The sequence below is a fragment of the Sus scrofa genome, chromosome 3 (assembly GCF_054392235.1).
Source record: "Sus scrofa isolate SSC_HxYL_T2T_F1_AM1 chromosome 3, Sscrofa_HxYL_maternal_Yorkshire_Landrace_v2.0, whole genome shotgun sequence".
NCBI lineage: Eukaryota > Metazoa > Chordata > Mammalia > Artiodactyla > Suidae > Sus > Sus scrofa.
The window spans coordinates 107272334-107299531 of record NC_139385.1 but is presented as its reverse complement, the minus strand read 5'-3'; the positions used below and the strand labels follow the sequence as shown (position 1 = coordinate 107299531).

The 27198-nt window shown below is 37.8% G+C and overlaps 1 protein-coding gene and 1 long non-coding RNA gene across 7 annotated transcripts in view; both read right to left on the bottom strand.

Annotated features, from left to right (window-relative positions):
- LOC146404833 (uncharacterized) overlaps positions 1 to 27198 on the bottom strand; it is a 1439763-nt gene that overhangs the window by 1092019 nt on the left and 320546 nt on the right. The gene's annotated exons all lie outside the window — the stretch shown is intronic.
- Positions 1 to 27198, bottom strand: part of SRBD1 (S1 RNA binding domain 1) — a 226402-nt gene that overhangs the window by 25520 nt on the left and 173684 nt on the right. For 4 of the 6 annotated variants that reach the window (XM_021087562.2, XM_021087563.2, XM_085019375.1 and 1 more), the window contains exons 17-18: positions 4340 to 4446; positions 2594 to 2770 (exon numbers count right to left, since the gene is read on the bottom strand). In XM_021087562.2, the coding sequence (XP_020943221.2) occupies positions 2594 to 2770; positions 4340 to 4446 (284 nt within the window). The remainder of the gene's footprint in view (positions 1 to 2593; positions 2771 to 4339; positions 4447 to 27198) is intronic. The other 2 variants (XM_021087564.2, XM_085019377.1) reach the window with 1 other exon arrangement.

The following is a 27198-nucleotide window of genomic DNA, read 5'->3' as shown; positions in this document are numbered from 1 at the left end:
GTGACTACAAGAAGCAGTGATGAACACAGAAACCCCAAAAATTACTAGTTAAATAACTGCTCATGAATTATGTAAAAAATACATAAAAAGGACAGTCTGAAACTAAAGTCCCAGATATCTCAACATAGGACACTGTGTTGAAGGGAGGAAGGTTGGGAAGAGACCTATGGTTCTAGGTCTTCTCTAGGTGGAGGACAGAGACACCTATCAAACTCCAGAGACCTATCCAAATCAAACTTACATGTCATCACCAGAAGCATAAAAGTGATGTAAAAGGTGAAACCATTAAGGGGAGTTAAAGATGAGTAAGGAAAACAAGGAGAAACACGGGGAGAAACGTGTTAACTGATAAATTCAACAGAGAGCATGAAAGGAAAAGAATCAGAAGCATGAAGAGAAAGTATGTAATAAGATGGATGATTAAGTCCAAACATATCAATAAATATAATAAAAGCGAGTGTATTTACAAGATTGAGTAAACCAGGAAATCTACTTGGTTACAAGAATCATATAAAAAATTAAATGCTGGAGTTCCCGCCGTGGCGCAGTGGTTAACGAATCCGACTAGGAACCATGAGGTTGCGGGTTTGGTCCCTGGCCTTGCTCAGTGGGTTAACAATCCGGCGTTGCCGTGGGCTGTGGTGTAGGTTGCAGACGTGGCTCGGATCCCGTGTTGCTGTGGCTCTGGCGTAGGCCGGTGGCTACAGCTCCGATTCAACCCCTGGAACCTCCATATGCCGCGGGAGCGGCCCAAGAAATAGCAACAACAACAACAACAACAACAAAAGACAAAAGACAAAAAGACAAAAACACACACACACACAAAAAAAAATTAAATGCCATAGAAAGTTTGAAAATAAGAAAATACCAAGCATATTCTGAAAAGGCAGGTATAGGATATAGCAATAATTTTAACAAACAAAATAGATTTCAAAGTAAAAAACATTCAATGAGACAGCAATAGGTCATTCTGAATAAAGGTATGACCTACCAAGGAGATGTAACAGTTATGAATCTTCAAGTATTTCACAACCAGTTGAAAAAAATATAAGGCTTTAAATCAACAGGGTACTAAATTAGATTAAAAGGTTCATCCATACTAAATACTGTGCAGAATGATAAATCTATATGTAACATTTGGAAAGAGACATAGTATCGAAACAAATAATAAATAATTAAAAAAGTTAAAAATATAAGCTTATATAAGCTTATTTTCAGGAGCCAATATGTGAGAAACTGTTTTGAAGTAAGAACTTGAGAGGCCCTTTACTTTTCCTTTTATTGTTATACTGTGAATTTTCTAAGTGTTCAAAAAACACAGTAAGAAACATGGGATTATTTTATTCCAAATTTTTTCATTTCTGGCTTCTGAGTTTTGTGGTTTACTTAGAAAGAACTTCTACCACTCCAATGTTCTGTAAAATCTACCCGTGTTTTCTTCTGGTACTTTTACAGTTTTACTTTTTCCATTCAAGTCTATGACCATCTGGAATTTATTTGGGTATAAAGTGTGAGCTGGAAGTATAGTGCCTCCCACCCCCAACCCCCCATATATCAAATTCCTGTCAGTTGTCATAATTCTACTCACTGGATAATTAATTGATTTCCCCCACCATCTGAAATGTCACCTTTATCTTTAACTAACCCCCCTCTATGTTTTGATATATTTCAGACACTATTCTGTTCTACCAATTTCTACATCGAAACCAAACTGTTTCATTACAATAGGTTCATAACATATTTTACTATCCAGTGGGGCTGGTTTTCCCTTAGTCTTTTCCAGAAAGAAAGTAATTTTTCCATATTACCTTTATTATAACTTCGTCAAAAGAAAAAAAATACACATGAATGAATCAGGTAGTCTCAAAGTAGCAGATATATAAAAGCTATTCTTTCATGATTACAGAACGCCAAGATGTTTACCCAATTTCTTGCTTTTATGCAGGATTAAAAGGCAAGAATTTGCTCTTAATGGTCACATCTGGTAATTAACGCTCTGGACAGTTTTCAGGGAGGAAGGAGTGGAGAAGCCCAACTGTGCCTAGGGGAACAGCTGTCATTATGAAGTGGCCACTGTGAAGATCTCTTTGCTGCCTCATCTTGGACCAGTCCTTCCTGCTTGTGGCGCTCTAATCACACTGACCTTAGCTTCATCTCCTGCATACATCAAGGTTGGTCCTGTCTTAGGATCTTGCACACTCTTGTTTGCTCTGCCTGGAATGCCTTCCTTCCTATTCCTGTGTGGCTGGCTGCTTCACTTCGTTCAAAACTCAGCTCAACTTTTCAATAAATAACTTAAGACAGTGTCATATTACTTTGTTTTAATTTTCGTTAACACGTATTACATCTGAAACTATTTATTTTACTAGTTTATTTATTGTCTGTCTCAACATTAAAATTTAACTATGAGGCCAGGGAATTTGATGATTTGTTCCCTGCTGTATTCCCAGTTCCTAGCAAAGATCAGACCGTTAACACATACTGAGTGAAGGAATGAACAAAGAGACAGCTAGAATTGATGCCACGAGAAGGATGGGGAACAATACGGGAGGAGGTTGATAACAGAACCAAGAGTGTACACTTTAATAACGACCTGCAAAATGTTCGAATATAATCCTGGTTGACTCTGATGAAACCAGCACACTGTTGGAAAGATTTTGGACCCAGCCCTTTCACTTTCTTCAGCTGTTCTCGGTTGATGAAGGGTCCGTTTTTCTCTCGCCATTCAATAATATTTTTGGCTCGGTTGGCATTGAGTCCAGCGATATGCCTAAAAAAATTTTTTTTAAATGAGTAATGTGGTCAATGTAACTGTTCTAAGAGTATTGAAAGAAAAGATCTCATTTGAAAAGATAATGATGTAAAAGACTTGTACCATTAAAGCAACTGAAATTACACATTATCATGTTTCTAAGTCAAGTTAATCAAAAGGGGGTTAAATAAAAAAGACAAAGGGGAAAGAGTCGTCCAAGAAGAGAGAAGGACAACAGAAAGCAAATTAGTGACAAAATCAGTAGCTGTCATAAAGATACTGGTAAACTGGTTAACACGGGGGCAAGAAAAGACATTTTTCCTCACATTTGTTTCCATACTATTTACTTTTATTGTATTTCTTTTTCTTTCTTTCTTCTTCTTCTTCTTTTTTTTTGGGGGGGGGGTCTTTTTAGGGCTGCACCTGCAGCATATGGAGGCTCCCAGGCTAGGGGCTGAATTGGAGCTACAGCTGCCAGCCTACACCATAGCCACAACGACGCCAGATCTGAGCCACATCTACAACCTGCACCGCAGCTTGCAGCAACACTGGATCCTTAACCTACTGAGCGAGGTCAGGGATCAAACCCTCATCCTCATGGATCCTAGTCCGGTTCTTAACCCACTAAGCCACAAAGGGAACGTCCCATTCCTTGTATTTCTGAATCAAGAATTCTGCCTACTCCCGGTCAGCTTACATAGCGAGTTACCAGCAGAAGTCATAACAGCTACAGCTTCATGGTGCTACAGCTGCATGGAACTACCTTATTTTCTTGATCGGCCTGTTTTCATTAGTAAATACTTGAACTATAGAAATGTACCCACACACAACATAAAAACTCTATCATTGGGTAGTTGGCTTGGTATTAATTAGAGAATTTTAATTCTATTATAGAATTCCATATATGGAATTATGGAATGTTTGTAGCTATGACAGAAAAGCAACACCTTAAAATGAAAGGGATATTTTCTGCTATTTCAATTTCAAAGCAAAAAGATCCAGATTTTTTTCCATAGGTCCAGAATTTCATGCTGCATCAGCAGACTTGTATAATAAATTCAAGGCTAGGAACAGAAAAGCAGCTATTCTACAAGTACAGGAAAAAAGAGAATATAAGATGTGATTATAGTACGATGAAGATTTTGATATGTGACTTGTGGAATCAAGGTAAAAATATGGTAACCATACCTTGAATCCTCAGGATTTATCTTTTGGTGATTGCCAGCATTGATAGATGCAAGCAAAAGACTGAACTCGTGAAAAACATCTACTCTCATGTGGTGGGAAACAGCCTTTTTCCATGTTAACCTTATTTAAATTCTATTAGCGACACTAATGCACTCAATAGTTACCATATGCTCTTCGCTTTAGATTTCCAGTATTAAAAATGATAATGTGAACTGTTATAATTCTTTTCTTAAATGATGTCTTCCCCTCTGAGTGATTACCTAAAGCAACGTATGAACTCATAGATTTTCTATACTTGACAACTTTATACACATGTCCCCTTGTTCTGGCTGAATGTGAACTGGAGAGCCAGTAAAACCCAAGATTCTGTGATCTTCCGCCACAGACTTCTTGTCTCACCTTAACAAAACCTCTGAGCAGATGTTAATATCCACTCCCACAAAGCTGACACATTCTTCTACAACACTGTCCAGTGTTGCCTTGAGTAGAGTCTGAGATACATCATGCTGAAAAGACAAAGATCAAATATCAATCACAAATTAAAGAACATACAGTTCTTGGATTATTCCATTACTTTGCCTCTATTACTGGTAGGAGGCCGAGACACAGCATGGTAAATTTCTTCATTTCTCATAAACACACTGTTAGTCAATGTAACTGAGCTGAACTCAAGGAATCTGTGTTCTTACTCACTAAATTATTCATATTCCTGACTTGAATATAACAGCATCAGTATTTATTCCCTTTTGCCAGAGCAGTGATTCTGTAGTTAAAACACAGGTTGCTGGGTCCCACATTCAGGATCTTTGATTCAGTAGGTCTGAGGTGGGGCCTGAGACCTTGCATTCTAACAAGCTCACAGGCAACTTTGTTGCTGCAGGCTCTGGAAGAACACTTTGGGCCATACTGGTCACTATCATTCACACACCGCCTTGTGGTGTTATCTTTGCTTGCACGTGTATTCTGACCCTTAGTTGTTCAGAGAAGAAAGAGTGAATTATAATAGGAAGCAGTGCACTACTCAGTAAGTCTGACAGTAAATCAAACTCATATATTTCATCAAATCGAAGATACTATTGTTTATAAGAAGCACCATTATTTTACATACCACCAAGAAAAAAAAAGTCATATATTATGCATAGATAAAAAGGAAAATATAAGTAAACTAACCCAGTGAAGTAGTTTTAAAATGTCTTCACATTATGCATTCAACGTTTCAGAATCACTTTTTCAAGTCAGAGTCACAGATGTTTAAGTTTTTCCACCCATTTTGTCTTTTATCTTACCAAGAGACTAGGTAATGCAGCATTTCTTCAAAGAGTAATACTCTACAGACTTTCAAGCTTCAGATGTTCATTCTATAGTCCTATCTTAATCTTAACCCAAGAGGTTTTGGACAGCAACAAAACTCCTCTTTCCTTAAAGATGCTTAAATGTTTTGTTGCTCCATGGTTTATTGACTAAAACAGTGAGGGGTTTGCAGTTCAGTCATGTCTCCAGGATTAACAATCAAATTCACACAAGACAATACACTACGATGTGCCACAGAGTCTATAGCAACTACAGGGCACCATAAATTCGAAGATGCATCCTGACATCAGGGGTGTTACAATGTGACAAAATGTGCATCTTAGAATTGACGAAATGCGGTATCTGAAAGTAAATGTTTATTGGCTAACTGAAGCCAGATTACCACAATGAATAGCAAAACACTTGATGCTATACACAGTTCTAAAATTAAGGATCCTCTAGTTGTTCCTAGATATGAAACTTTGAGTCGGCATTCTTTTCCTCTCTATTTGTCTTCAGGAAACAAGGATAGGTTTGATAACCTTCGACTCTTAGGAAGACAACACAGTAAATAAAGTCCCCAGGTATTATGATTATATTATTGTCATTTAATAAGAAGTTTTTGTTCAGACAGACTGAAAGGTATAGGAATACTTTTGTTTTTCAGAGATAACCTCATTGGTAACTACCCAGGCTATGGCTTAAAAACAGACATAATTATAAAAATCTAATCATGAAAACAACCATAAAGAAAAATATAATCATGAAAACAATCACAAAGAAAAATCTAAGTCTTCATTGAGAACCTCATTACTAGGGAGCCACAATGTTTATGAAGCTGAAGACTTTTTTTGTTTGTTTTTTGTCTATGTAGATGAGAATCAGCAAAATGAAGAGGGTGCTTTAAAAACTGAGAGGGCAGGAGATGGATGACAATATAGAGGCAAGCACAATGAAAGCAACGAGAAAAAAATATTTGAGGAAAGAGACAAAACTTTAAACAAATAGGAAAAAGTAAGAGTTAGGGGTTGCTAGAATAAAGGCAAACTTCCAAATGCATCAGATGCTTAGGATATCTAAATGAGTAGCGGTTCCTACAGCAGACAATCTTGGTTGCCTATTTTACCTCCAGTCTCCAATCCCCTTTTTCTCCTTCCAAACAGAAGCTGGATTGTCTGCTCCACCCCTGCAAGGCCATATGCTTTAGGGAAGCTGGCCCCATCTCCAGCAGATGATAATAACTGGGTAAAACCAGTTGTTTTCATACTGAGGGTTGTGACCAATTAGTGGGTCATAAAGTTAATTTGGTGGCTTGCCGCCAGCATAAAAAGAAATAGAATAGACCACATCAAGCATGTTACACATATCCTTAACATGGAATGAAGAGCGTAATAAATAATGCGGCCAACTCAGACTATCATGTGAGAAGAATACATAAACTGGCCAGGAACTTGAGTTTTGTTCACTGATGTATCATTTGATCTTTTGATAGATCCTTAATTAATCCACAACTAGAGGATCCTTAAGATCCTTAATTTTAGAACTGTGATAAATGACAAGTGAATTTGATAAATGACAGTCACTCTGACCACTGATTGATGGAGAGGTTAAAGAGTAACTTTACAGAGGTACAAGGCAAAGTCCTTAATAAATATGAGATGATTATCATCTATACTGGTTCTTTCAACCAAGTTTAGTTACAAACTTAAAGAGTATTTTTCAGAAAGCATGTTATTGAGTATAACTTTTTTCAAATTATCAGCAATCATAATATTGAAGCCGAGTTAATACAAGTTGTCTTTAAAGCACATCTTTTAAACTTTGAAGAAAAAAAAAAAAGAATAATGAAGCATGCTCAACTACCAGATTTGGAAGTGTTAGTAATGATAAAACTGAGAGAAAATGTTGATTCCAATTAGCAATCTTTGACTTGATTTGAACCACATTTTAAATAGAAAAAAACCAGATGATTTAAAAAATGATTTTACAGGAGTTCCTGTCATGGCTCAGTGGTAATGAATCTGACTACTAAGGATGTGGGTGCGATTCCTGGCATCGCTCAATGAGTTAAAGATCCAGCATTGCTGTGAGCTGTGGCATAGGCCACAAATGCGGGTCGGATCTGGTGTTGCCATAGCTATGGTGAAGGCTGGCAGCTACAGCTCCGATTTGACCCCTAGACTGGGAATGTCCATATGCCTCGGGTGCGGCCCTAAAAAGACAAATAAATAAATAAATAAAAATTAGAAATGATTTTACAAATACACAAAACAATTAAAATGACAGACAAAAATGTATTTTTGGTACTAATGTTCTTATAGATTGACAGTTTAAAACCTTCGCAATTAAAAACCAAACAAAACACTTGGAACATCCATACTAAAATGGCTAAAATGAAAAAGATGAAAAATATCAAGCATTGATAAGGACATGAAGCAAATGGAATGTTCAAAATATTATCATGATAACTGCATGTTAGGTCAGATATGCAAGGCAGTTTTATGGAAGATTTATTTTGTATGGTTTAAATGTAACTTCACATAAAACTGAATCAGATATATGTATACAATGTAAAATTGCTTTATTGTTCAGTATAAATTAGATAGACCATAAAGGAATAAAAAGCGAAAATTGCTAGAAACAGAGAAATTGCCAAAATGGACTCAAGAAGAAATAAGAAAATCTGAACAGTCCCTATTACAAGAGATTCAATCGGTAATCAAAAATTTCCCAACAAAGAAAAGTCTAGAATTGGACAAATTTCTTTCTTTCCTTCTTTTTTCTTTTCTTTGTTTTTTTGGCCCTGATGAGCAGCAGCTTGCTAAGGGATCTCAGTTCCCAGACCACGGACTGAACCTAGACCGCAATGGTGAAGGTGCTGAATCCTAACCACTAGACCACCAGGGAAACTCTAGGATAGCTTCATTAATGAATTGTACCAAACATTTAAAGAAGAATGAACACTAATCCTTCTCAAACTCTTTCAGAAAATATAAGAGGGAACATTTCTTAACTCATTTTATGAGGTCAGCATTAATCTGCTATCGAAGCCAAAGAAAGATACCACCAGAAAAGAAAGTTATAGACAAATATTCCTTACAAATATAGGTGCTAAAATCCTCAACAAAATGCTAGCAAACAAATTCAACAACATATTAAAAGGATTTAACACCATGACACACAATACCTATCACACATTCAGTGGATGGGAACTCAGGAACTAGATACAAATTTTCTTCAGCTGAAAAACAACTTCCCTTGGCATTTTAAAACTTAATTATTATTATTATTTTTTGTCTTTTTGCCATTTCTTGGGCCGCTCCTGCTGCATATGGAGGTTCCCAGGCTAGGGGTCAAATCGGAGCTGTAGCCACCGGCCTACGCCAGAGCCACAGCAACGCGGGATCCGAGCCGCATCTGCAACCTACACCACAGCTCACGGCAACGCCGGATCCTTAACCCACTGAGCAAGGGCAGGGACCGAACCCGCAACCTCATGGTTCCTAGTCGGATTCGTTAACCACTGCGCCACGACGGGAACTCCTAAAACTTAATTTTGAAGTAAACTAAATTTAGAAAAAACGTGCAAGAGTGGTATAAAGAATTTCCTTATAGTCTTCCTTCAAATAAATACTTCAGTGCGTATTTCCAAATAACAAGGACATCGTCCTACATACCATTGTATGATAAACGAAATCAGGCAAGTTATTGTCAATGTAACATTGAACGGATAGGCTGTACTCAGGTTTCATCAACTGTCCCAAATCTACTTAACAGAGTTTAATTCTCAGTCCAGAATCCAAGCCAGGGTCACATATTACATTTAGTTGTCTCATCTTTTTGTTCTCTGTGCTAGGCAGCTTCCAAGCTGGTTTCCACTGATCCTCCAACACCTGAGAATTCACTCAATTCTCCTTGAGTGCAGAATTCACTGATGATTGTCTCTATCAGTTATTACCAAGGTTATTTTACCATTCACAATATTCTATCTGTGTGAAAGAGTATTTCAATTTGACTCAATCACTATTTAGAAGAATAGGTTCCATAGTGTACGAGTACCAGATAGGCTCATTGTCCTCCTGTGTTCTGGACAAGAACAAGTTCATGAACAGCTTATACTTTATATTAAGTCTTTCCAAATTTTTGTATTTGAGGGTTAAAAAACCTTATATGTACGAGTTCCCATTGTGTCTCAGTGGTAACGAACCCAACTAGTATCCATAAGGATGCGGGTTCATCCCTGGCCCTGCTCAGTGGGTTAAGTATCTGGCATTTGCCACCAGCTGTGGTGTAGGTCACAGATGCAGCTCAGATCTGGCGTTGCTGTCACCGTGGCACAGGCCGGCAGCTGTAGCTCTGATTGAACCACCAGCCTGAGAACTTCTATGTGCTGCGGGTGCGGCCCTAAAAAGAAAAATAAAAACAAACAAAAAACACCTTATATTTAAACATAAGTAAGATAGTATTTTACTTTATCATAGGCAGTAAGGATAGGTATTATACTGAGAAGCTTTATTTTGAATCTTGTTTAACTGTACAGAGAGACATATACATATACACAAATATATGTGCGATGAGTATCTCGGTCATGGTATAGAATGTATTTCCTACTGTGGGTCATGACCAGAATGTATGAAAAATAATGTTCTAAGCCAATCATAGGGGTCCTATTCCACTCATTCAACCATGGCAAATGAAAAGTGAGGGTCAATTTGCTGGGCCTTCAGAAAGAGACTCACTGCTCTTAAATATAGACCTTTATGAGAGTTGGTCTTTCCTGTTTTCATTCAAGGATGACTCCAGCCGGGGCAGGAGTTATATTATGTGACTAGGGCCAGCTTGAGGCCAAAGCAGACTCACTGAGTAAGGCAGGCGGCACACAAGAAAACACTCTGCTTCTTCCTGATACTCCTGAAATTCTGTACTAAACAGTTCTGGACTTACCCTTCCTCTGACCTTCTTATAATGAAATTTCCTTATTGTTTAATAAAGAGTAATAAATTTCCTTATCGTCCAAGCCAGTTGGAGCTGGGATCTCTGATGTTGTTCTAATGGAAGCAGACATTTTATTTAGAGGCTTGAAGTCTAGTGGGAAGACTAAAGCAACAAAAACAACTAACAATAACCATACTACCAAAGCTCTTGTGATTTTATTGCCATGCACTGTTATAAGGCTTTTATAATATTATCTAGTTTAATCCTCACAACAACTATGAAAAATGTGTATGATTTCATGCACCTTCATGTATAAGAATTTACTCTAAGGAAATAGCAAGACACATGTTTGCAAGGTGTGTGTGTGTATTTGTGTACAACCTAAAATTTCACCGTGAAGGTATCTATACAAATAAATTATGCAACAACCACAACATACACTATTATGAAGTCATTAAAAATCACAAAGTAGGACAACTATTGCTGTAGAAGAAAGGTCCAACGTAACAACATACTGACCTGAAATACCACTTAATTCCTCTAGAGGTTAGTCTCATGTAAGAAAAATTTCTGGTGTCACCTATAACCCAGGATTTTGGATTTTGCCTACATTCTTCCCCAATTTTCTGCTTAGAAAAGTGCTAAAGAATTATCAGTATTTTTCTAAAAGTAAAAATCATATATGTTTAGGGGAGGGAAGGAATAATGAATAAAGTTACATATTGTCCTCATAATAATGTCTTTGACATTAAAGCAGATGCACTGATTTAGTCATTCCAAAAAACATTTTCTAAGCAACTATTATGTACCAGACACCATGCTAGTGGTGCCAGGTGTTGAAAGTACAGGAAAAAGCATGTAAATTCCATGTCTTCAAGAAGCTCAGTTTGCTTTTGCTGAAAGCTGATTGATGGCACATCACTCTACTGGCAGCTATGAGTATAACAGGCAAGAGGATCCCAGGACTGACTGTGCTAATTGTCAAGGACTTGATGCCCAGAAAGATGAATTGTTCCATTTTTTAAAAGTTATCTAACTCTGATTTGGGGGGGCGAGTTATTTGAATTTTATAAACAGTCTTATTTTAAATTCAAAGACATATTGTTTGGGCCATTAGATTTTTACCTAAAATGTATGAGATTTTTAAAAAGGAATATAAGCAGTCATTTATGCTAGTCAGCTTTTTTGAGGTCAGAATCCAGATTTTTATTATTGCTCTACCACAAACTTCTAAAGAATTGCTGATTCAAACTACTTTTTTTTTTTTTTTTTGGTCTTAAGCACTAAAATTATCTCAATCATTTAAAAAAATCTTTCCAGTGAAATACTGTCTGTGGACTACAGCAATGAAATTTCACTTTGTGTATTCCATATACACTTTAAATTTGTTCCCAAGCAGTTTTCTGATATATACTCTTGAGGATTTTCTTTTGCAACTATCACTCAATCATGTCCCTTCCTATCTCTTACTATTGCCAAAATGTGAAATATACTTAAAAACTAAAGATGCAAAAAAGCTTTACAGGGGAAGCCTAGCCAATTTCAAATAAGGCAAGTTTATTTCCTCCTTTCACATCTACTTTTCTTTGATTGATGCATGACAGTTTAAAAGAGTCATCCAGAGGTGTGTGGGCTGAATGACCCCTGAAAACAGAATTGACAGAAGAATGGAAAACATTTGAGAAAACAGAATATCTGTGTTAAGAGTAGCTCTCCCTCCAGTTCTTCAAATCCAGTATATAAGAGGTTTTTATATATTCCCTTTAAAGACTAACACAACATTCAGCACCATAGAAAAGGTGTATTTAACACTATTTCCTAGAAGTAAAAATCATAGTGTTTAGGGGAGGGAATACTGAACAAAGTTCCATATTGTCCTTAAAATAATGTCTTTTTAAAAACCTAAGTATTCTTTGCTGTGGCTTGAGTTGCGGCTGTAGTGTAGGTTTGATCCCTGGCCAGGGAATTTCCACATGCTGTGGGCATGGTCAAAAATACACACATACAATACATACATACACACCTATGCGTTCTAACGCTAGTGGATCTTACTTATTTACATGTAACACATGAAATTCTTTTTTTTAAAATGATTTTTTTTTTTCCATTATAGTTGGTTAAAATTTTCGAAAAAAGATTAAAAAAAAAAATCTCTTCAGGAGTTCTCCTCTGGCATGGTGGGTTAAGGACCTGGTGTTGTCATTGTAGCAGCTTGGGTTGCTGCTGTGGCACAGGTCCAATCGCTGACCCGCTTGCGGACTTCCACATGCTGTGGGTGTGGCCAAGGAAAAAAATTCCTCACAAGCACATTCTTTTAAAGACAAATACTTTTAACACTAGCAGAACATTTTTGTTTTTTAAATGAATGAACTATAGGTACAATAAACAACTCATGCCCATGAAGCTATGGGATTAAGGTAGCAAAAGACATTTCAGCACTGGAGGTACTTTTCTGAAAGATCTGGAAACACAGATTAAAGTATGGCCAGCAGCCCCATCAGTAGAAAAAAAGCAACATAGGAAGAGATGCTTTGTAAATCCTTCTTCTCCGATAAAGCATATGGAGGGTATGCTGAAGACACCTTTATGGCTAACTCAGTATTTAGGCACTCAGTTTGCATTAATTTATACTATTTAATATAGATCAATTTATCTAAGCTAACTTGATAGAAAGATCCCTGGGACAATGATTGTCTTCTACATTCTGCAGAGAAAAAATGGACACTAATTTTAAAAGAATCAGCCTTCCACCCTGACTCTGGGGCTAGAGTAGCTCTACTCCTAAGGCACAGATCTTCTGGGGTCTCAAAGGAGTCCCTGCAGTTGTTCAGTGAGGTCTCCCTACTCTGGAGGAAGAATTTATACCAGGTTATATGACTGTATAACCTCTCAACCTCCACTCAGCATGAAATTGCAGCAGTTTTAACGTGTTGGGCCTTATGGAGTCTTGCCCTACATATGTGCACCTTAATATCTGGTCAAAGACATTTTTGGAAAGAAAAAGAAAAAGACTTCTACTAGCTATGACAGAGTAATTGGTACCAGAGTACTTTTCTCACCATGACCAACTATAACACTGGGAGAAATATATTTGGCAACTAATTTTAGATGTTAGACAACAGGCAGGGCAGAACTATGACTCTAGAGAGAGGGGAACTACATAAATTGAGTCCCCACAATTGCTCATAATCTCTGTCTGAGAAGACTTTATAGACTGTGGCACAGGGAGGTGGCAGAAGCAGAGTAAGGCAATTTTACTGAGCTGAGGTGACTGGAACTTTATGAGTAGTATACCAAAGAGAGAACAGAGCTTTGAAGAGCAGAACTCCAGAAATTTGTATGAGAGCCCTAAGGTATTGAGCTAAATGAATGCTAAGCTGCATACACCCCCAGGCACCAGGATAAGACTCTACAAACCAGGCAAAAAACAACTGACTGGGAGTCTGAGGCTATAAAGAGATTCCTCTGATTGCAGGGCTTGGAGACATAGGATACTTACCAGTCACAGTGGGGAGACGTCATTGAACACTCAGATACTCTGCTGGTACCCCAGAAAGGGGGCTATTCTAGTCCTAGAGTAAGAACTATTCTATACTCATCTGAACAAACTTTATAAAACAATCATTTCCAGACTGGTTCACTGGTGCACTGTACCAAAATCATTTAAGGATGAAATCATACCAATTCTCTACAATCTCTTCCAGAAGATAAAAGCGGCTTTATTCATAACTGCCTAAACTTAGAAGCAACCAAGATGTTCTTCAGCAAGTGAATGAGTAAATAACTGCGGTACAACCAGACAATGGAATGTTATTCAATATTAAAAAGAAATTTGCTATCAATTCATGGAAAGATAGGGAAGAACCTTAAATACGTATTTCTATATGAAAAGATATCAACCTAAAAAGGCTGCATTCTATGTGATTCCAACTCTATCTCACTCCGGAAAAGTCAAGAGCATGGAGACAATAAAAAGATTAGTGGTTGCCTGGGGTCAGTGAGCATGGAGGGAGGAATCAGCATAGCTCAGAGGATTTTTACGGTAGTAAAATTGTTCCGTTTGATAATATAATGGTGGATACATACATTATACATTTGTCAAAACCCACAGAATGTACAAATACCAAAAATAAACTTAATATAAACTATGGACTTTGGGTGATAATGATGTGTCCATATAGTTTCATTGACTGAAACAAATGTTTCACTCTGGTGTGGGATGATAGTGGAGGAGACTACGCATATGTGAGAACAAGGGGTTATGGAAACTCTGTCTTTATACTTATTTTGTTGTGAACCTAAAAACTGTTCTTAAAAAAAGCTTTTTTTAAAAAGTTGGAAGTTTATTTAAAAAACCCACAATAATCCTTATGTAATTCAACCTGATCTTATAAATTAACTAATTGCCAGAACAAAATTCAACACGCCTTAAAAGAAGACAAAATTTGCATTCCCAAGAACATAACATCCACAATGTCCACCATATAATAAAGGATAACTAGAAACAGAAAGAAGCAGGCATATACAACCCACAACAGCATGAAGGTGAAGAACAGCCAGTCAATAGAAACCGATGTAGGACAACCCAGATGTTGAAAATAGCAGATAAAAACTTTAAAGCAGTTCCAAGACTTAAAGGAAAATATGGTCATAAATGAATAGATAGGAAACAGCAACAGATAAATGGAAGCTATAATAAATAACCTAATAGAAATTCCAGATCTGACAATACAGTATCTGAAATGAAAAATTTATTGGAAGGGTTTAACAGCAGCTTAGAGATCAGCAGAAGAAAGGATTAGTGGACGTGAAGAGAGAGCCAACAGAAATTGCCCTTTCTGAGGAACAGATAAAAGAGAGGGAGGAGAAAAAGGAAAGCCTTAGTGACCTATGAGACAATATCAAAATTATCTAAATACGTGTAATTGGAGAAGAAGAAAGAATAGGATAGACAGAAATTTGAAGAAGTAAAACTTCCCAAATATTTTGAAAAATGTAATATACAGATCCAAGAAGCTCAGTGAATTCCAAGGAGGACAAATATAAAGAAAGCCACACCTGGGAATATTAGAGTCAAACTGCTGGGAAACAAAGATAAAGAGAAAATCTTGAAAGCAAGCAGAGAGAAATACAACATTACATATGGAGGAATTAACAGTGTGAGAAACTGCTAACTTCTTATCAGAAACAACAGAGGTCAAGAGACAATGAAATAGTATCTTTAAATGTTGCATTAAAAAGATGAAATAAAACCAAAAGACTCATCAACCCCAAATCCTGCATCTTTCAAAAATGAAGGAAAAACAGAGGTATTTTCAGGTAAATGAGAATTCACTGCCAATAGACCTATACTACAAAAAAAAAAAAAGTTAAAGGGAATACTTCAGGCTGAAGAGAACTGATATGAGATGGCAAATATATCGATAAATATGTAATTATGGGAGTTCCTGTTGTGGCTAAGCAGGCTATAAACCCAATAGTATCCATGAGGATATGGGTTCAATATTGGCCTCACTCAGTAGGTTAAGGATCCAGCATTGTCATGAGCTGTAGTGTAGCTTGCAGACACGGCTCAGATCTTGCACTGCTGTGGATGTGGTGTAGGCCTGCATCTGCAGCTCTGATTTGACCACTAGCCTGGGAACTTCCATATGCTTCAAGTGTGGCCCTAAAAAAAGGCAAAAAAAGAAAGTAATTATGCATGTGTGTGTGTGTGTGTGTACTCTAATTTTACTTAAGAGATATATGGCCACTTAGAGCAAATATTATAGCACTGCACTTTGGGATTTACATATATGAAAATAATGATGCAAAGGATGGAAGGTGGTGAGGTGGTGTAATAGTAACTAAATAGACTGTGAAAAGGTAAAAATATAAACTGTAATTCCTAGAGTAACTATTAAAAAAAAAATGCAAGAAAGTCTAGGTGAAAAGTCCACAGAAGACTAAAAACGGAAAACTAAAAGTTATTTGATTTTCTGCCAAAATTAGGCAGAAAAAGAGGAACAGAGGATAGAAAAGCAGATGGGAAAAATAGAAAAGAAACAGCAAAATCATAGAACTTAATTCAACTATATTAATACTTTTTCTTTTAATGGCTGCAACTGTGGCACATGGAAGTTCCCAGCCTCGGGGTCAAATCAGAGCTGCAGCTAAGGCCTACACCACAGCCCCGGCAACACTGGATCTGAGCTGCATCTGTGACCTATGCTGCAGCTTGGCATAGGATCCTTAACCCACTGAGAGAGGCATCCTCACAGAGACAACATTGGGCCCTTAACCTACTAAGCCACAACAGGCACTCCTATATTAACTGTTAATGAGGTAAATGTTTCAATTAAAAGGAAACGATTGTCAATCAAGATATAACTATATGCTGTCTATAAGAGACACAGTAAATACAAATGAACAAAGAGGTTGAAATCAAAAGAATGGAAAAAATATACCACACAAACAATAAAACTACAAAGACTAAGTAGCAAAGACTAATATCAGACAAAAAAGACTCCAACACAAGGAGTATTGCCAGAGAAAACATATATTTCCTCATTATAGAGCCTCAAACCACTTGCAGCAATTCGGCTGTTGTTTATTTAAGGGAAGATTTTATAATATGCACCCCAAAACCTTGAACAAGAATGTCTATATCATTGTTATTCATTAATAGTCAAAAACTAGGAACAGCCTAGGTATCCATCAATGGGAGAATGAACTTTAAATATGAAATGTTCATATAATGGAATAATGTTCTGCAACAAAAAAGAACAAATTACTGATACATGCAAAAACACAAATGACCTGAAAGAACTTGGATGCAATGGAATACAAAGTGTATGCTGTCATGGGAAATTCTGGAACAGACAAAAACTAATGTGTGGTGAAAAAATCAGAACGGTGCTCTGAATGTGGAGAAGGGGCAGGAGTGAACTTTCTAGGATGATAGAAACGTTCCACATCTTCGCAGATGTGGGTCATGCATCTGTCACGACGTATGGCAGTGTTATCACTTTACCCTTTTCCGTATGTAAATTGTACCTTAAAAAAAAGAACTGTACATAAACAAAAGTCCAACCTAAGTTTCTGAACTGTTAGATCAGATGACTGTTTTAAGAGGGATCAGTGACACCCTTAACTCCAGACCTCTCTTGGGATTCATAACTCTAGAGCAGGGATCTGGGGTTTCTGTTCTTTGAATCTGATAGGAGATGTCCTCCCCAGATGTCTCAACTCCTGAACACCAAAGGTAATTCTTTTCTATATACAGTAATTTTCAAAGCCAGGATCATTCTCAGCATAGCTTCAGCAGACCACATGGGAACTTAGTTAATGCAAAAAAGCATGCAGTTAATGGTACAATTGTGGTAGTGAGCTGCTTGTTTGGTTCTCATTCCATAATTATTAACATAAGCTACTGATCCTGCTTTAAGAAGTTTCCCAGGATGATTAGAATTTAAACAAAATGTGTAACTTCTTTATGAATCATGAACCTAAAAAATGAGCCTTTTCATATGCTATCATAATAGCCCAGTGTTTAAATTTTAATCTAGTCAGGCTTTCATCTGTCTTCTAGTAGGTGCTCCTATGTCCCCTAGTGGATACAAACTGACATGGTAGAAGAGAGACAGGGGCAAAACTGGCTAAGTAAAGGTCCATAAATCCTAAGTGTCTGTCTTGCCCACAGACATTTCCAAACCAGTGCCTCACACCATCTAATTTACTGTAAACAAAGAAAAACAGTAACACATCTAACTTAGACCACACCTATCTGTCCCATGTGTGGTCATGTATAAGGCCTGGACTAAAACATAATCCTGGCTTATGACATATGCATGAACAAATGCATACCAATTAGCTAGACATTTTGACCTGACATAATACAAAAGAGTCAACATTTCCACTGTAAATCTCTATTTTTAGAGATTTATAGCTTAGTCATAAACGTGGACTTTAGAAAAATTTAGGGTGCAAAGATTAGCCACAAGAGAGAAATTTTCCTTCTAATAAATTAAAACATGGTGTGTAGAAAATCTGATCTGAAACTATTGTTTGTGTGGTGTGTATATGAGAGAGAGAAATCCTTGGGCACAGAAATTTTGACAGCATAGTGTTTAAATTGTTTGGGTTGGGGGCTGGGAAGGGATAGAGTAAAAGAGGGTATTAATGAAAAGTAATAAAAAAGGTGTTTTTCCTTCCCAAATGGCAACTAGATTCCTTGTTAATATTTCCAGTAGTAAGTTCTAAAGATACATTTTCTCTCCCCCAAAACACATACATATACTCAAATATGGCCACACATGTAGCCAGATATGAATTAGCTTCCAGTCCATTAATATTATAGACAGTAAATTTTCCCCAATTACACCTGAGGTTGATACCACCAGCATACGATCCATATGAATGTATTTCCATGGGGTTGGACTGTTTATGCGGTAAGGTAAGGTTCCCTTTTGTTTGAAAGTCCCTTGCCTCTAAATGACTATGACAACAGAGAGCCCAGGAACTCCACCGGATCTGAAATGATCACTCCACACCTAGGTTTCTGCACTGGTTGGGGTGAAGACGAGGATCCAAAACTCTGCCCCCAACACCACTCTTATCCCCTTTGCCTATTTTATTTTTATCCATAGTATTTACCATGTGCCTCAAGTTTGTTGCGTGTGTAAGTTAATAATTATGTTTTGTTTACTACTGTATCCTAGCACACAGTAGGTACTCAATTTTCCTATTGTTTTAATGTGTATTTCCTTGAAAACTGGTTTAACAGAGGATCACTGTGCGTGTTTGCTAGCCACTTAAGAGTTTTTTCTGTGTTCCCACTTCTAATACCATGCTTCTCAGCACATGGTAGGTCCTTGATAAATTACTATTTACCTGGATAAAGGAAGGAACACCAGGGGCAAATTTCTGGTAGTTTTGCTTTTGGATTCTTGCTGAAGTTGGGAATTTGGTTTAAGAAAGGAGTAGCCTTAAAAGAAGATACTGGTGACATGGAGTTACTTGAAGGAATTTCAGCAGTACAATTTAAATTCATATCAGCAGGAATCCATCAACAGAAAGCTCAGAAAGTGATATTTTAAAATGAAATCAAAGATGCCCTAACATAACATGTTAAGACGGACCATGGCCACAGGCTCTCTCACTCCAAGCCACCAAATCCTCTGGCAAATAGTTTCTGGTAGGTTTTTAGGTCAATAAGGAGTTCCTGTGAACTCACATCTTAGTCATAGACTAATCTCTGATGCTTTTAATTGGAAAAGCCTACGTATTTATTTTCCTGGGAACTGAGTTAAACTAAAGCTTTTGCCATTTTGAACATGTGCTAAAGTACAAGCATCCTGTCATACAATAAAAGAGGACCAAAGAAACTGGGAGATTTGGACCCAGAATGCAAAGAAACCCTTAGAAAGGAAGCCCTGACTTGCCAGCAACCAGGTCAGGACTTGTGAGATTCCTTCATGGGATTCACTTAACACAGACAATCTTGTAGTCGACGTGATCAGAAACTAAGGGATTTGGGAAAGAAAATATCTTTTCATATGAAAATATTACATTTAGACACAATCTTTTCTTTAAGGCTCACTGTAGTATAAACACTAATTTTCCCAAACTATCTCTGTAAGTCTTGGCAGAATTGGGCAAAATCAAACCCATTTGACCCATGAAGTACCTAGGCCATGGACAAGGGTTATTAGCTCATAAACGTAGAGAAAATACAAATTAGAGAATTCTAAAACTCAGAAGAGGTATACAGATGTTCCTAACTCCTCTTTACCGAAGAAAGAATTCTAGGGTCGAAGAATTAAACACTCGTCCTTATAGGATCAGCTATGCAAGCAAGACCAGAGTGCTAATAATTCATCTTATTCATTCCTCAAACCACCAAGGGGAATATTCTGTTAGAGTAAATCTCAGTTTAGAACTGACAGTTTATTTTAAATAAGTTTGGTTTAAAAGTGAATTAGCAACTTATTTCCATTTCAGTTTGGGAGTCTTTTTTTTTTTTTCCTGATATTGAGAAAAAATGGGAGGAAAAGCCGGTCTAGCTGACTCTTCTTGTTGTGCTCCCCTTTTGTAATTTTCTAACAAAACTTCTTTCTTTCTATTTGAGGCAGGATGTCTTTCGTTCATAAGGGCGGGTTTGTAATAAATATCTGCTATTTTGAATGGAAAATTTCAGAATCAACCAAAGTCCTTCATTCCAGTGGGAAGAAGTAGTGAGCTTCAGTCTCTTCAAAAGGCACATTGACCTAGGTTACACTTCAGAAAACCAACACTTGTCATTAATTACTATAGCAGACAGATCCTGAGGTGACCTCCGTGATATTCCCCTCCTGGTGTTCATTCCTTGTGTAATCCCCTCACCTGCAACTTGCTTCTAAGCTGTGGAATATGACAAAGCTGACAGGATGTCACTCTAGTGATTAGGTTACATCATAGGGTAAGGGCTGAGTCTCCTACTGTCTTGAAGTAAGTGGTCATATTGAAGAAGCCCATGTGGCAAGGAAGGGTGAGTGACTTCTAGAACCTGAGGGCGGTCGAGAGTCAACAGCTAGTAAAAAGCTGGAGCTCTCAGTCACTCGGCTAGGAGATGAATTCTGCCAACAACCTGAATGAGCTAGGAAAGGCTCTGAAGAGACTCAAAAGCAAGCAAATAAAAAATAAACTTTCTAATGCTTATAGGAATTCATTCACTCAAGAAACATTACAAATATTTACTGAGTGTCTACTTTGTACCTGGTCTTATTCTAATTAATGAGAGTATACCAGCAAACAGAGAGTATACATGATTAAAAAAACAAATGAAAATGAAAACTTGTGATAAATACTATAAAGGAAATAAACAGAGTAACTTGATAGTCCAAGGAGATAAAGATAGCTACTTGGATAATTGGAAATTGACTCTTTGAAAAAATATATTAAAACTGATACTTGAGGAATGAGAAGGAATCAGTCTCGTACAGAGCTAGAGAGAATATTTTAGGCTGAAAAAAAAAAAAAGTTGCAAAGGCCATGAGGTGGGAACAAGCTATTGTGTTCATGAAACTGAAAGGGGGGCAGCAAGGACAGAATGCAATGGGGATGGGAAAAGCAATCAGAAATAAGGCTGGAAGAGTTCCCGTCGTGGCTCAGTGGTGACTAGGAACCATGAGGTTGCGGATTCGATTCCTGGGCTTGCTCAGTGGATTAAGGATCTGGTGTTGCTGTGAAATGTGGTGTAGGTCACAGATGCGGCTCGGATCCCATGTTGCTGTGGTTCTGGCGTAGGCCAGTGGCTACAACTCCAATTCACCCCTAGCCTGGGAACCTCCATATGCCGAGGGTGCGGCCCTAAAAAGACAAAAGACAAGAAAAAAAAAAAAAAAGGAAAACAAAAGAAATAAGGCTGGAGAAGCAGACAAGGATCTTACAGGTTCCACAGCCAGGCATGAGAATCTTATTCTGACTGCAATGAGAACAGAGGTGGGATCTGACATACATTTCCAAAAAAGTAAATGGATTGAAAAAAGACAAACGTGGAAATTAAGGAGTCCTGGAAAGAGACTTTTTTGGTACCGCAAGAGAGAGATGATGGTTGTCCAGAGTCAGGTAGTTGGAGTGGAAAGAGGTAGATGAAGTTAATAGCAAGGGATGATAAAGCAAATAAGACAATCAAGGATTTTAATAAAAGTGATTTTTTTTTTTTTTTTTGTCTTTTTGCTATTTCTTGGGCCACTCCCGCGGCATATGGAGGTTCCCAGGCCAGGGGTTGAATCGGAGCTGGAGCCACCAGCTACGCCAGAGCCACAGCAACGCGGGATCCGAGCCGCATCTGCAACCTACACCACAGCTCACGGCAACGCCAGATCGTTAACCCGCTGAGCAAGGGCAGGGACCGAACCCGCAACCTCATGGTTCCTAGTCGGATTCGTTAACCACTGCGCCACAACGGGAACTCCTAAAAGAGATTTTTTAATCACATAGGTTTATAGCTTTACTACTTGGGTGGATGATGATCCATTAATAGAAACAGGGCAGGATGAAAGAGATGCAGGTTGGCGGCTTTCATTTCAAATTTAGAGGAGGCAGGGAGGCTAGCAGAGGGAGACCAAGACTTTTCTAGATACATTAAGTTTGAGAGGTCTGCTTGACTTCCAAATGGAAAGTTCTGGTTGGTAGGCAGATATATGGGGTTTGCAGTTAACGGAAGAGATCTGCAGTGAAGCATTCTCGGTATTAACTGCCTAGCATGCAGATGGGAGGAACATAATAAATATCTGAAACCTTGGGAGAGAGGCAGAGTGTAGGAGAGGATTTGGCACCATTAAGGAACAGAAGTGGAAATCTGTATATTATAAATAGCTAAATAAATAAGAACCTAAATACAGTTCCTATTTGTAAATAATTCTGAGATTCATCTTTTAAAAAAAAGGAGGTGAGTTCCTGTCCTGGTGCAGCATAAATGAATTCAGCTAGGAACCATGAGGTTGCAGGTTCGATCCCTGACCTTGCTCAGTGGGTTGCTGTGAGCTGAGGTGTAGGTTGCAGATGTGGTTCGGATCCTGCGTTGCTGAGGCTGTGGTGTAAGTCTGCAGCTGTAGCTCCAATTCGACCCCTAACCTGGGAACCTCCGTATGCCACGAGTGCGTCTCTTAAAAAAAAAAAAAAGGCAATAAATAAATAAATTAATTAATTAAGTAAAAAAGGAGGTGGAAGCTACCTACTTGTTTTACAAGGAGTGTTGCCTTCAGAGGTCTTTTATGTACTTTTAGTAATTTGCATTGGATGAAGTGCTTCATCTTTAATGACAGGTAGTCAATAAGCACATTTTGTGACAGGGCTGAATTTTCATAGTTTGGTGAAGTTGTCACTACTATGAAGGGGCAAAATACAAAGTGTTAACAGAGAAGCTACACCAAGCTGTCAAAGTTCTTCAAAGTCTCTGTACAAGAAAACCTATTTTACAATAATAACATGAGATCCTTCATATTGGGTACTAATAGGTAGCAGGAATTTTGCAGCGCTAAAATCATCCTCACAACCCTGTGCCTGTTACTATTGTTACATTATTCTCATTCCCACTTTATAGAAGAGGAAACAGACACAGAGAGGTTAAGTAAGCTGTCCACTGTCACGGTGCCAGGGTCTAGTTGAATGCAAATTACAGTTGAGCTGAAGCTCAAAACACTCTGTCCCCCTGTTTCTCATAACTAAAGTCGTATCACTTGATCTAGCAGTGCAAATTCCATCTCTCTTGCTTGGGTTGCAAAGAAAACCCATTGACTCTAGCTATTTAATTTTTTAAAGGAAAGTTTTATAACAATCAGGAACACATTTTTTTGGTTTATAATATTTCCTATTCATTCATAAGGCTCACCATGACTAAAAATGTTCTGAGAAAATAGACATGCATTTAAAATTCTGTATCACATTGTTCTTATTACAAGTCTTATATAAATGGTAACAATGTCTATGCAATAACAGAAAAAAAAAGGAGATTTCTGAAGAAAGTACATGGCAACTTGCTTTGACAAAGACACCAGTCTTTTCTATTATGAAACTATAATTTACTTTCCCCTGTTCCCCTTTTCTCTAATTTTTCTGTCCTTCTGTCACTAAGAAGGATCAACTGCAGCATTTTACTTGACACATCGAAAATAATTAGGATTTGCCACCTAACTAGTTCAGCTATGAATGACAGATGCACTTCTTTCCCAAAGGAAACTGAGACATTGCCCTTCCTGGTCGGTTCCTTCACAATGGTGGCACAGTAGGTACAGAGGTGAGGACAGAAGTACACATGTGTCAAAGTGAGAGGGAAAGGAGTAGATTCCTGCCTCTGGAGATTCGCCTACCATTTCCTGGGTAACTCCACTGTCCTGATCGGGTTCCATTTTTGATGGTAAACAGCTGCATTTTTCAAATGGAAATTTCTTTTCTCTTTATTTTTTCATCTTTTTAGGGCCATACCCACAGCATGTGGAAGTCCCCAGGCTCAGGGTGGAATCTGAGCTGCAGCTGCAGGCCTACGCCACAGCCACAGCAACATGGGATTCGAGCTACCTCTGTGACCTATACCACAGCTCACGGCAACTCTGGATCCTTAACCCACTGAGCGAGGCCAGGGATCGATAAATATTAGTCCTGATAAATATTAGTTGGGTTCGTTATTGCTGAGTCATAATGGGAACTCCTCAAATGGAAATTTCAAAGATTTTTATGATTACCCATAACCCTTTTGCTGGCAGATAGTGCAGGAGAAAGAATGATGTCCAAAGGTCTTCTAACGGAATCTCAAAACTTAGGACTGAAAAGGGTTACAAGATATTATGTATAGTATAACCCATCAATTCACATATGAGAAAAATCTAAAGGCAGATAAACTTTATCTGTGATTGTACCTTCTACACTTTTTCTATACTTTATCGGCTATGTACCTTCTACCACGAATAAGAACTACAACCTAAGTTTCCTCAGTTTGTTTTCTGTATAGCTACATTTCATAGGGCAACAAATTTTCCTTTATTTAGCTAACACCCGAGGACATGAAAGAAGGCAAAGTTGAACACTACTAACTGAAATACATTATGACAAGCACAATGATTCCCAAATAGTTCACGACAAGGTTTTCAGTAGTCAACAACACAATCAGAAAAAGAACAAGGTGAAAGCTTTCCAACAAGATAAATTTATTCAATCTAAACAACTGTCCTTGGAAGTTCTCTTATGGTGTGGTGGGTTAAGGATCTGGTGTTGCTGTGGCTGTGGTGTAGGCCAGCAGCTGTAGCTCTGATTGGACCCCTAGAATGAGAACTTCCATATGTCGTGGGTGCGGCCCTAAAAAAAAAAAAAAGGATGGCTCATTCGTGTCACTGTTGGCAGAGGGCCTGAGGGCCTGAGTTCCTCTTGCTATTAGCCAGAGACCTCAATTCCTCTCCAGATGAGTATCTACTAGGGCTCGTGACGTGGAAGTTGGCTTGCCCCCCTAGTGAGTGATCCAAGAGAACAAAAGCGTCTAAGACAGAACCACAGTGTCTTTTATAACTTAATCTCAGAAGTGATATATCATTACTTCTGTCATATTCTACTGTTAAAAAGACCAGGACACTAGGGGAAGAGACTATACCAGAGTGTTAGTACCAAGAGGCAGGGATTACTGAGGGCCATTTGAAGACTGCCTATCAGAACCACAACTGTTTTCAAAAATTATTTTGCCAGTCCCTGAAATCCAAAGTATGGAAATTGTGGTAGAAAGGACATAAAGCTTAAAAGATCCTTGTTCTAATGGCAAGTAAAATACCAGCCAGTAATGGATAAGTCACCTAATTGTTTAGGCTTCCGTTTCCTTAGATAATAAGGAAGTTGGGCTTAACAGCCCTTAGATACCTTTCAGTGCTAACATACCATAGTTCTACACCAGGAGTATGATGATGATGAAGAGAAGGAGTCACGACAATGACTACGACAAACTTGCTAACTTGCCCAAGGTCAGTAGGCTAGTAAGGGGTAAAGCCAAAATTTCAACTCAGGTGGCTGGACTACAGAGGCTATGCTATCTTAACCTTAGGAAACAAAAGAGAATGAAAGGTAGTGAGGATGAGTAAGAGAGTCAAGTAACATCTTGCTGCCTTACCCTCATCACCTGTAAAAAGGAGAGGATATCAGCCGATCCCTATTAAGTAGTTCATAAATGCTAATTGACTGTTTTATAATTGCCTTAGGATAATGTAATGCAATGGCTCTCTCTAAGAAACCTGTCCTCATATCAACTTGTAATACAATATCTCTTGTAATGTGAAATCTCCATTGTAGAATCATCGTGCTTACTCTATTGTTATGGTATCACTTCTGTACAACTTTGGTAAAGAACACTAACAGTCAGGAAACTTTCTGTGCAGCCTTATTTAGAAAGGAGGTGGGGTAGTGGTGATTTTTAATCTTGGCATTTTTATTTCCTATATTTTTCTTTCTTTTTCCTAACCTAAGAACTACTTTTAATTTTGTAGGGAAATTTTATAATAGCTTAGCCTTTAGTAATTCCTTTTTTTTTTTTTTGATGAATGTGTTTTTTTGAGAAAAATGTTAAATACTGTGCAAATAAATGGACCACAGACCATACTATAATGGTTTAAAGTTCCGTATCCTTCTCTTGAGTTAAAACAATAATAATAATAACACTAATAAGATGTATGTGCTAACTAGAGTCATATTCAGAATAATTTCAGTTATGTTTTTTCTATATTTCCTCTTATTGTCCTCAGTTCTCCAAAGACCAGTGCTCTTCTGCACCAGAACCAGAAGCTATGGGGGGAACTCCTTTGGTATCAGAAGGAAGGAAGGAAAATCCGTGACTCTCTGATTGTTCCGTGTTCAGTTAAGCAAACTCCTCGGATGAAGGCAAGGCCAGAAGTCAGTCAGAAAGAATGAAGCAAAATTTCTCAAAAACCTTGCCAGAAGATAAACATGAAAAACAGACAGCAAAATATTGTCAAATTTGCTCTTCGTTTTAGGAGCTCAAGGAAGACAAAAGACATCTCAGGAATGGTAGACAATGTTTCCATTGCTTTTAACTGAGATAGCAGGAAAAAGCATTTAAGGTTTCAGGCATTTGAGAATGACAACTGTCTTTCAGACACTTGGAAAGAACTTGAAAATAACATTTGTTGGAATAAATGGAATGTGCCTTGGCTTCTGTGGTCAAAATTTCTGGGACTCAGCTGAAACAAGATTCTGGCTTAAGACTTATATGGTTTTCATCACCCTATAAACATTAACATTATTGATGCAGATCTGTCACTTGAAATATTTTACCCATATCCTCCACTGCAAGGAATTTTCTTTTTACCCATTCATCTCTTGTGACAAATTTGTGGCACTTACAAATTTAAAAGGCTGTCAAAATCTAATAATGAAATCTTGGAGGGAGTCATGTGGGGGCATAGATCAGAAAGAACCAAAATTAATTTCAGAGGATTTACTACATAGGTTAGGGGTCACAATGAGGTGAGTTTCTCTCTACAATGTGAAACCTAGAGAAGCACTACCTTCCTAGTAGT